Below are 12,303 nucleotides of genomic sequence, written 5' to 3'. Positions count from 1 at the left end.
TTCAGTTAGTCCTGCCTCTTCCTGTTAGCTGACCTGTGGCAGTAGAAGAGATGGAAACCTGACGTGCAGAAACATTCACTGCTAATGGGGTGTGAAATAGGTGGTGATGTAAGGTCTGATGTGATTGGAGTAGGCCTGCTGGAAATTCCCTAGACCTACTCAAGGAACAAGTGGCAAGGGAGTGACTAACACGTCGGACTGAATTGTAACGCTGGTTCAGTCTTATGACAATCCCTATACAGTAATGACCTCTTTATACCCAACATCTGCAAGGTATTCAACACTGAAACGAAGAGTAAAACAAGGCTTATAATAACCATGTGACAAGACAAGTCCAAGGTGCTCACCGAAGCTCAATTTCAGTATTTCTGCTGAATCATCGTTATRAGGCTTTTTAATATTTGATGAATGCCCTGCATATGAAACAGGTATGCTCTCCCACACATTCTCGTTGGTGCAGATCTAAACAGGTTATTTTCAAAGGCCGGGAAGAACTCGGAGAGAAACTGCTGATGCAGCACAAGTCTTTAGATCAGTCTCAGAGATCCTGTGCATCATTCTGTCCCACAGGAGAGAATTATCCAGATTAAAAAGTTGTAGGAATTAGTTATTGAAACAATGTTAATTTAACACCACARAATTCAAATGTACTTTTTGATCATGTATTGCAATTTTTTATTTTACTCGCTCAAACAAAACAATGTTAGCATGTAAGAAAATTGTAATTAACATGAGAATGGTATGGTACAATTTGAATAAAATAAAAAATAAAGGAAACTGATAAATTCATTTCAGAGACATTCAGTTTAATTTCTCCCGCATATTTTTTATTATGTCCACCAGCTTCAGTTCCCTCAGTAGATGGCAAATTCTGAGTTGGGGACAAAAATCAACAATTTGATATCAACTGATTTCAATTTAGAGGATATATTTATTTTCAGATTTCCAAGCGCCAAGAACCTAAACCACTCTGRAACATACAAATGGCATGAGGAAAATACACCATGTCTGTACTTTGAAACGGATATTATTCTCCCTTTATAATAACTATACCAGGATGCAAAAAAAAAGATTGACAGTTCCTAGTATTATTACTGGTCTTTAAATCTTTTACATATAAATGCAAATTCAGAACAAGGCACAAACCATGAAGATTACAAACAGAATTATCCGTAGATACGAATGATCCTTGATCAGAATGTTTCACTACTCAATCCAAAGAAATCGATATATAGATATGTATCCTTCTCTTGACAATGATGAAACAAAAGGCGACCCAGTAGAGCGTGACGTGTGTAGGAGGAGATTGTAGCTGAAACCTTTGGTGCGATAGTCACACTCTTGGCGATGGCTGCATCTTGTAAGCAGGTTCATCATAGCATCATGAATTTCGATGGGTTTATAAAGTGCAATCGATGCTGTAAACACTCGTGTGCAAGCCTTCCTATGCTTTGATCCAGAGAGAATTAAATTAGTTGTGTTTGAGCAAAATACACACAAGGGGAGTGTTTTGAATAATGCTCACCCCCACACCTCAGCTGTTGCCATGACATAACCCTGATCAAAGTCGATCCCCTTACCAGCAAGTCAAGAGAATAGAAGCAATAGAGTTTTACATTGAAGACAGTTCTTTCTTTCACACCAGTCTCAGGTTGACTTGGTTTCTCTCAGTTGATTGTACATCGAGATTATTAGGAACGCGAACTCGGCACTGTACACAAAATGTTTTGTTTTGAAAAGGAAACATTTTCAATAAAAAGTTGCTGCCATTCCTATGACCAAATGAGTCATACAAGGTGGGCCATTATCAGAACTTCAAATTATAGGGGAGGAAATAAAGGCATTTAATTAAAAAAARGAATAATCATTAAGCGCAAGTGAAACACTTAATGGCACAAGCATGTCCAAGGATACATCATGCAGACAAACCTATTTCTGGGGTGTCCCTCATGTCCTTCTTCATTACTAGTTCTTTCAAATGCAGCAAAAGAAATTTGAATATGGAATTTAGCTGAAATATCAATAAAAAGATACAGTAGCCTTGAATCCCAAAACAAAATAAGATAAATTGAAAAAAATAATGGCATTCCTCAGTAAATTAAGTACATAAATGGCTATAAACAGGGAGGGTCTGTTCATCCATCTCTTCTCTACCCATCTGTTTCACACAGTTAGAATCTATGGAGGAGGTGGATGTAGTGGAAAGGAGGAGATACTGTCACACAGTCACATCCTTAACAGGTGTTCAGAATGGAGTTAAAAGAACACGAACATTTAAAAGGAATAATGTGGGGGAATTCAACCTAGATGCTACACTTATTGCTTATAAACCAATGGACAATAATTCAATTTCGTGGCAGCCTCACGACCCTCACCGTACAAAACTTTACATGCACCAAAAACCGCCCAGAAATTGCGAGGGAGAGAGAAAAAAAAAAGTTCAGCTCATAATAACAGTACAGAGATTTCAAATAGCTCCATCTCCAGATCTGGTCATGGTGATTTTAGCATTATTAACCATCACTAATTGACAGAGGTTGTTTGGTAAAGAGCTACAATGATTGACGTTTAGAAAGGCATACCCTTTGTGACTGTCTCATCAGCCTGCAACACACAGAAATGCAGAACAGTAGCTCGTTAGAGCAATCGTTTCTATAGAAAAAAGAAGATAATGATATTCGGATACTAAGCCAAACAGACCAAGAGACAGACCATCATGTAAAGAGTTGATTAAGCTACTTGATATGGCCATAGTTTACATTAAAACAGACATGATTGAACGACTTGTAGATATAGTTTTTTCTTCTTTTGTACATATTCAGGTTAAAATAGTATTTGAGGAAGACTAGCTTTACAGAGTCCTGCAGCAGTAGACTATACCAAGTCCATCAGTCAGTCCTTCATTCACACCCAGAGGCTCCCTCCTATGGCCCTATGGGGAACTGAGTCCGACTTCCCTTACCCTCCTGCCTCCAAACTTCACACTCACCCACTAAATGTGTCTTTTCACTATGAAATCACAAGTGCACGCTAACTGTTCCAATTCTTAGTGTAAATGCTGTCTGTTTGATTTCTCACACTTCAATGGTTAATACAGTATACAGTTTAATATAGTTATTTTTATATTTGTTGATTTTCCTTGTTTTCTTGTGTTATCGACAAAGAGAGAAATCTTTGCATAATGACAGTCACTCCTCTTTTAAGACTGTGTCCTGTCCTCCAGGTGAGGCTGCGGGAAAATGGCAGGAACGGCCAGGCTTCACAAGATGGACGCCAGCAGTGCTTCCATGCTACACGCCTCCCGCTCTCCCTCGGCCTCCCGCTCTCCCTCATCCCCAYCTGTGTGTGACGCTGTTCTGCCGACAAAACGCTGTCTTCTGTATTAATACGGTTATTATTGTTATCGTCACTACCTTTTTAGACTTTTTTTGTTTTCCTTTTTCGGTTCTTTATAATATTGTCCTATCTGAAGTTGACCTGTCGCAGGTGTCCGGTAATGGATGTAATGCACAGGCAGGTGAGATCCTTCTACGCCGTGTTCGACTTTCCCAGCTCCTCCCTGATGGCTGTGGACAGACAAACAACATGTCAGTTATATGGTATTTTGTATTGTCTTTGGTGTGATATGCAGTGGCGTGAATGGTGCAATGCTAATTCTCTGATGACAAAGGTACAGAAGGCCTCAACTGAACGCAAGATCTTCCTGTGCTTTGAGGAACTTATTTCACGCCCTGTCACCTATAACACGGCAGAAGCCCTGGCCGTGACCCCACTCTCCGAGGGCGTCATATGGGGAGTTGGGATATGCAGAAACCACGTTTCCAATTCACACCTCACACTCGTACAGGTTACCCACTTGTACATGCAGTGAAACAGGACAAATATAAAGCTCCCTCTGTATGTGCATCGGGTTGCTCAAGCAATCAGTTACCATCAATAAGTTCCTCTTTCAGCTTCGACAACTCCTTCCTCATCTCGTCCAGAATGTCCTGAAAATAAGATTGGAAAGACAATTAGAGACAAAACACAGTGGAAAACCAAAMAATTTGTTTCAAACAGGCACTTTGGACATGTGAAATGGATTGAAACTTGRACCAAAGCAGAGGGACAGAACAGTGACTTTAGCATCAGTGAGAGATACTGTCCCAGAGAGTTGAATGAGTGTTAGTAAGCCCATAGTGTTACCACTCTGTGTTACTCCTCTGTCTCTGACTGAGGCTGCTGCTGTAGGCACAGATAGGGAGGGTATAAGGAGAATCTACACTTATCTAACAGGCTCATTCATAGGGGAGGAGGGAGGGATTGCCCCAGCATGGGACACAGTCATTGGGCACACCCTCTCAGGGCTCTGTAGTATGCTGTGTAAAATATGACAGCTCCACTGTTCTGCCAGCAAACAGCAAGACTGTCATTTTTTATTTGTGTCCTCTGAATACCTGTTTCAATCTGTCGTAGTCGAGACCTTCTGTTGGCACCCCGTTGGCACTTAGGGATCCAGTCGGTGTGGGTGTGGACTTCGGTCTGTAGACGAGATAAACAGGAAAAATTACAGCAGTACATCTAAATTGGGGCTATTGTCGAGGGGGAGTCCAGAAGTCACTCTTGGAGGAAAACCAGACAGAAAAGTATCTACTGTGACTGGGTTATTCCCCTCTACATTCTGCATTCACGCATCACACTTCAATCACTTTAAAAAAACAGTTACATTCGCATCTTTAGCAACTACAAACGTAAACAACTTGAAAGAAAGTGCAAATTCATTCAAATTGACAGTTTGATTTCAAAACACAGCAAGAAACATAGGAAGTTAAAGAATTTAACACGCAGAGAAAATTGTCATCATACCCCAACATTCATTCTTTTAAATTCAGTATTGAGAAATTGATCTACACATCTGGCAAGGTAGAGAATAATGTACAATAATGATTTTCATATCCATGTGTCAAAATTGATKACTACACTAGTTGAAAACAGCTGAGCGTATTTGACAGGGTACCTAACCCTTTGGCTGCCCACATTCAGTATAAGGCCCTTTCATGAACTTGATTTGTTCGTTTGAGTATCATTATGCTCTGAGCAAACTGAATCTATACTGAACAAAAGATTCTCTGGTCTGATGAAACCGAGATTGAACTCTTTGGCCTGAATGCCAATCGTCACGTCTGGAGGAAACCTGGCACCATCTCTACGGTGAAGCATGGTGGTGGCAGCATCATGTGGTGGCAGCATCATGCTGTGGGGATGTTTTTCAGTGGCAGGGACTGGGAGAATAGTCAGGATCAAGGGAAAGACGAACGGAGCACGGAGCAGGACAACGACCCTAAGCACACAGCCAAGACAATGCAGGAGTGGCTTCGGGACAAGTCTCTGAATATCCATGAGTGAAACCGATCAAACATCTCTGGAGAGACCTTAAAATAGCCATGCAGCGACTCTCCTCATTCAACCTGACAGAGCTTGAGAGGATCTGCAGAGAAGAATGGGAGAAACTCCCTCAAATACAGGTGTGCTAAGCTTGTAGGCTGTAATTGCTGCCAAAGGTGCTTCGACAAAGTACTGAGTAAAGGGTCTGAATACTTATGTAAATGTGATATTACATTTTTTTATTTATACATTATGGGGTATTGTGTGTAGATTGATGAGGAAAACCCCCCAAATTTAATCAATTTTAGAATAAGGCTGTAACGTAACAAAACGTGGAAAAAGTCAAGGGGTCTGAATACTTTCCGAATGCACTGTAAATTACGCAACATGCAACAATTTCAAAGATTTTACTGAGTTACAGCTCATATAYGGAAATCAGTCAATTGAAATGGATTCATTAGGCCCTAATCTATGGATTTCACATGACTAGGAATACAGATTCACATCTGTTGGTCACAGATACCTTAAAAAAAAGTTAGGGGTGTGGATCAGAAAACTAGTCAGTATCTGCTGTGACCACCATTTGCCTCATGCAGAGTGAACTCTTTGTATAGATTTAATCAGGTTGTTGATTGTGGCCTGTGGAATGTTGTCCCACTCCTGGCTGTGTGAAGTTGCTGGATATTGGCAGGACGTGGAACGCGCTGTTGTACACGTCGATCCAGAGCATCCCAAAAATGCTCAATGGGTGACATGTCTGGTGAGTATGCAGGTCATGGAAGAACTGGGACATTTTTAGCATCTAGGATCTCGTCACGGTATCTCTGTGCATTCAAATTGCAGCTGATGAAATGCAATTGTGTTCGTTATCTGTAGCTTATGCTTGCCCATACCATAACCCTACCACCACGGGGCTCTCTGTTCACAACGTTGACATCAGCAAACCGCTTGCCCACACAACGCCATACACGTGGTCTGCGATTGTGAGGCCGGCTGGACATTTGTAAAATTCTCAAAACTTGAAACATACAGTTGAAGTCGAACGTTTACATACACCTTAGCCAAATACATTTAAACTCAGTTTTTCACCATTCCTGACGTTTAATCCTAGTAAAAATCCCTGTCTTAGGTCAGTAATGATCACTACTTTATTTTAAGAATGTGAAATGACAGAATAATAGTAGGGAGAATGATTTATTTCAGTAGCCTTCCACAAGCTTCCCACAATAAGTTGGGTGAATTTTGGCCCATTCCTCCTGACAGAGCTGGTGTAACTGAGTCAAGTTTGTAGGCCTCCTACACACTTTTTCAGTTCTGCCCACAAATGTTCRATAGGATTGAGGTCAGGGCTTTGTGATGGCCACTCCAATACCTTGACTTTGTTGTCCTTAAGCCATTTTGCCACAACTTTGGATGTATGCTTTGGGTCATTGTCCACTTGGAAGACCCATTTGCGACCAAGCTTTAACTTCCTGACTGATGTCTTGAGATGTTGCTTCAATATATCCATATAATTTTTCTTCCTCATGATACCATCTATTTTGTGAAGTGCACCAGTCCCTCCTGCAGCAAAGCACCCCCACAACATGATGCTGCCACCCCCATGCTTCACGGTTGGGATGGTGTTCTTCGGCTTGCAAGCCTCCGCCGTTTTCCTCCAAACAAAACAATGATCATTATGGCCAAACAGTTCTATTTTTGTTTCATCAGACCAGAAGACATTTCTCCAAAAAGTACGATCTTTGTCCCCGTGTGCAGTTGCCAACCGTAGTCTTGCTTTTTTAATGGCGGTTTTGGAGCAGTGGCTTCTTCCTTGCTGAGCYGCTTTTCAGGTTATGTCGATATAGGACTCGTTTTAATGTGGATATAGATAATTTTGTACCTGTTACCTCCAGCATCTTCACAAGGTCCTTTGCTGTTGTTCTGGGAGTGATTTACACTTTTCGCACCAAAGTACGTTCATCTCTAGGAGACAGAACGCGTCTCCTTCCTGAACGGTATGATGGCTGCGTGGTCCCATGGTGGTTATACTTGCGTACTATTGTTTGTACAGATAAACGTGGTACCTTCAGGCGTTTGGAAATTGCTTCCAAGGATGAACCAGACTTGTGGAGGTCTACCATTTTCTTCTGAGGTCTTGGCTGATTTTTTTTGATTTTCCCATGATGGTCAAGCAAAGAGGCACTGAGATTGAAGACAGGCCTTGAAATACATCCACAGGTACACCTCCAATTGACTCAAATTATGTCAATTAGCCTATCAGAAGCTTCTAAAGCTATGACATAATTTTCTGGAATTTTCCAAGCTGTTTAAAGGCACAGTCAACTTAGTGTATGTAAACTTCTGACCCACTGGAATTGTGATACAGTGAGTTATAAGTGAAATAATCTGTCTGTTAACAATTGTTGGAAAAATGAATTGTGTCAAGCACAAAGTAGATGTCCTAACCGACTTGCCAAAACTATAGTTTGTTAACAAGAAATTTGTGGAGTGGTTGAAAAATGAGTTTTAATGACTCCAACCTAAGTGTATGTAAACTTCCGACTTCAACTGTATGTGGCATTGTGTTGTGTGATAAAACTTCACATTTTAGAGTGGCCTTTTACAAAGGATAAAATCCTCCCTAACAGGGATGCAAAAAATGTGTGCGCAAAATTTGAGAGAAATACGCTTTTTGTGCATATGGAACATTTCTGGGATCTTTTATTTCAGCTCATGAAACATGGGAACAACACTTTACATTGCATTTATGTTTTTGTTCAGTGTCGATTTAGGCAAAGTGAACCAGTAAATGAACTGGAAAACTGTCCTATGACTGGAATCACTAGTAGAATAGCTTAATGCCTTAGGTAAAGCCAGCCCAAAGCAAACATGTTACACACACACCAGCCATATGAGTTCACACAGCTAACATTGGGTAGTTCAGCCCAATTCAAACACAATCAAGTTGACTTTGTGTGTCAGAGTTCAGAAAAGGGCAGCTATAGTTAGAGCACAAGCAATGCAGCAGCCACACACAGCCATGCATCTCCGCCACTGGATCAGATGTGACAGGAAACCATTGCCAACAAGAAAATCACCATGGAAATGATTAAAGAAAATGACACACTTTCTGAGTGTGAAACTGGTGAGGAAATGAATTCCGTGAACAGCCAACAGCTTGCCAGGGAGAACGTGGAAGCCAAGAGAGTAGGAAAGGTGTAACGTTAGGTTACAAGAATTTAGCTTGTTACGATTCCCAACAGCTGTCTTTCTGTAGGTGTGTGTGATTAAAGAAAATGACACACTTTCTGAGTGTGAAATGGTGAGGAAATGAATTCCGTGAACAGCCAACAGCTTGCCAGGGAGAACGTGGAAGCCAAGAGAGTAGGAAAGGTGTAACGTTAGGTTACAAGAATGTTAGCTTGTTACGATTCCCAACAGCTGTCTTCTGTAGTGTGTGTGTGTGTGTGTGTGTGTGTGTGTGTGTGTGTGTGTGTGTGTGTGTGTGTGTGTGTGTGTGTGTGGTGTGTGTGTGTGTGTGTGTGTGTGTGTGTGTGTGTGTGTTGTGTTTGTTTGCGTCTGTGTGTCTGCTGTAGTGGTCTCTGGTCCTCTGGCCTCCTCTATAGGTCAGGTATGAATACCAGTTTATGGGAGGAATTATTTACGCCCATCTGCGAATGCAGGGCTGTGTGGCCTTATCTATGGGGTTCTTCTGAGACAGTTGGCACGGATGTGAATATTCACAGCACTGGGAGGGTCTCCTCTATCTTGCTCACTATACAGTAGCACACCAGCCACAGAGTCAGTGTTGAGTATGTGTGTATACTAAAGCAAAGCAACTGGAGAGGTTACATGAATTCGTAGATACTTAGATTGGTTCTTCATGTTAAACAATAAACTATTTTTATACCTAGTGTTCATTAGCAATCAGGTAATTACTTTGTTGGCAAAATAGAGATATGGGAATTACAGGCACAAAACCCACCCCCCCCCCCCCCCACTTCAAGCACAGCAAATTATACAAAAGGAGTAAAAAGGAGATGTGTCACTACAGGCCTGTATACCTGTTTACCATATCAGAACCCATCGGATTTCTCCACAGTGACACCCGTCTGTGAGAGAGAGACTAGCTTTTAAAAGGGCTGTCCTGTAACCCCAGGTGCCCTCCCTAATCAAACCCACACCAAACATACAGGCTCCAGACAGCAGACTGAGTATAGCTACCAGGGAATCTGGAAAAACAACAGCTATTGATGATACATTGATTTGTTTTCAGTTAACTTTACATTGATAAAGCATTGGAATTTTCTAAGGATCCGGTAATTGTCTTTTCCTGCTAATATGCTAAAATGCAACACCGGCCTCTTTATAAGGAAGTTCTAAATAACATCTAAAAAAAGATCCTACATTCTCAGAGGATGAAAACAAAACAGGACTTGTGGGGTGGGCAGCCAGCATTCTGTTTTGCACATAATGGAAGTCTATTTCCAGAACACTTTCTCGTCGACAAACCCTCATTTAAATCCCTGCAAATAAACCTGGAATTGTAGGCTTTGATTGACACATCCCAGGAACACTCACTGCTACGGACAGCCTAGCTAGCGGTAGCCTAGCGCTAAGCAGCAGCCCCATGCTTTAGTCATGTTATTAACCAGTCATAAACCAGCAAGCCCAGGGGTCGGACCCCAGCAGTGTGACATGCTACGCTCTGTGCTCCTTCTTTAGTCACGTGATGATGAGCGGCAATGCTGAGGCACTCAGTGATTCAGATAGGGAGTGGATATTTGGACCTTGTCGTGTTTGACCCAGTTATGGCTTTAGACTCAGCGACTATGTAATATAGACATTTGCACATGAAAGCACACGATTGAAATCTAAGCCCATTTATGGGATGGAATGCTGGTATTTACCTTCCAATGACCGGGGATTTGCTACCATTCATAGTGTTAGTCCTCTCCCAAGGTTTTCTGGGCATGTCTGAGGAGGAAACAAAAAAAGCATTGGATATATTACACTGATAGAACTGAACCACTATCAGGAGACAAAAAAAAAATACAAACAAACCACAGACTGAAAAATATTAGCTAAACTACAGACACAAATATATCTGTCCAACTACATTAACTGCTGGCTAAAACTAACTAGGATCTTGGTGATCTGAATGTGGAAGGTGCATGTTGCTGTTCTGGTCCTTCATATATCTCTGACCACTACAGTCCTGTACTGTATACTATACTCACCAGGTGTACTACAGGCTGACACTTTGGGAGTTGTGTTGCCCTCGCCGCTCTCATCCTATTGGAGAGAAGCACAGGGCATTCAAAGGTCAGACGTTATAGGTCAGGCAGCTTCAGATAAACAGGTGCGAATATATGACCTGTTTTTAAGTAAATAATCCACTGAAGGAGAGCCATTGATCCTCTTCGATGTCACTAATGACCATCAAAGAGAAACATATAAAGCCCCAAAGACATCAAGAAGAGGGAAAACAAACACCAGGCTACTGAATTATAGATGGGTAAATTATAAGTCACATAATAAGTTGCATGGACTAACTCTGTGTGCATGAATAGTGTTTAACATGTCAGTCAGTCAGCCAGTCAGACAGACAGCACATACCCCAATCTGTACAGTGAGACTTTTCAGAAATTTTTTATGGGTTATATGTACCGGCGTTGAAAAATTGATTTCAGTGTGGAATTTCCATTCTCATATGTGTCTTCTCAGAATTCTGAAGATCATGCTCTGCTCTTTTTTACACACGCTAATTATAGCAACACCAACTTCGTCTTTCATAAAGTAAGAAAAATAAAACAACACGTGTACTTAAAATATAAAATTCAAGAATTGGGCAAGAAATACATCTGGGTTTGTTTCCACTCACACGAAACTGATGTCCAATTTTAGCGTCACTCTAACATTGATATTTCAAGTAACCTCAATTGGTTGCGAAGGTCTCTCCTATAACATAGATATAGATGTAACATTACTCAATAAATCAGATTTTTAATATAAATCAATAGACTTGCTAAAGTGTGCAATCTGTGACTTCTAGCGAATAATTTTAACCCTACTTATTTAAAACTCCCAACTACGATATCCAGTTTCACCATCATATCTAAGATAAACTGACCACATGATGATTCTTATTGATATATGCCTTTCGTAAGTCCTAAAAGATAAAACTACCCTATTGGCTTTTTCATACTGTATTGTGATTCATCTCGGTACAACATAAAGCAGATGTGCCCACTCTATCTTAATAGTTCAAATATCCCCACTGTTAACAGAGTGAACTGACTCCTTTCGTTTATCTCTTTAATAGATACCTGGTGAAACTTTACCTCTCTAAAAAAAAAACTCACACTATGCTATAAATAATAATACTCTTCATAGCAGAACTCTATTACACATAATCCTCAAATATTAACAAAAATCATATCAAAGTGTAAGAAGCGTGTGCCACTGATGGATATGTTTACATATTCTTTGGACTTTTCTGAGTGTTAATTTGTGGCTTAGTAGAAAAACTGCTAGCAGCACGTCGACGCATTCAAACTAAAAACGCTCTAAACCCCTGTTTACAATAAGACCAAGTTACTCAGGCACTGATGTAACTACATCAAACACGTGCTAACCTGTTACCCACATTAGACAGAGACGCTTAGAAATATAAACAAAGTCAAACTGTTACCAGCCTCTAGACAGACAGGCTAACAGAGTATAACACGTCAACCATCCATGTTACTCACTCATAGAAGCCATCACTCAGGCTAGAAATAACACGTCAAACCCATGTGTACCCTTCCTAAAGTACATCAAGACAGAACGCAACCAGGCTAGAATAACACACATTTCAACCCTGTCCGGCCATATAAGACAGACCAGGCTAGAAATAACAGGTAACCCTTTCTCCCAACTACGCTCTCAATACTAACATTATCGAGGCTTTTCTAA

The 12,303-nt window shown here is 40.9% G+C and overlaps 1 protein-coding gene across 1 annotated transcript in view; it reads right to left on the bottom strand.

Moving 5' to 3' along the window:
* Nucleotides 1-646: 646 nt before the first annotated feature.
* LOC111972906 (protein enabled homolog) overlaps nt 647-12,303 on the bottom strand; it is a 100,116-nt gene continuing 88,459 nt past the window's right edge. Inside the window, exons 9-13 of the mRNA XM_070446764.1 lie at nt 10,587-10,641; nt 10,257-10,323; nt 4,437-4,521; nt 3,932-3,989; nt 647-3,566 (exon numbers count right to left, since the gene is read on the bottom strand). Coding sequence (XP_070302865.1) covers nt 3,529-3,566; nt 3,932-3,989; nt 4,437-4,521; nt 10,257-10,323; nt 10,587-10,641 — 303 coding nt within the window. The 3' untranslated portion in view covers nt 647-3,528. The remainder of the gene's footprint in view (nt 3,567-3,931; nt 3,990-4,436; nt 4,522-10,256; nt 10,324-10,586; nt 10,642-12,303) is intronic.

Source organism: Salvelinus sp. IW2-2015, linkage group LG14, assembly GCF_002910315.2.
Source record: "Salvelinus sp. IW2-2015 linkage group LG14, ASM291031v2, whole genome shotgun sequence".
NCBI lineage: Eukaryota > Metazoa > Chordata > Actinopteri > Salmoniformes > Salmonidae > Salvelinus > Salvelinus sp. IW2-2015.
This window is presented reverse-complemented; position numbering and strand designations above follow the sequence as displayed.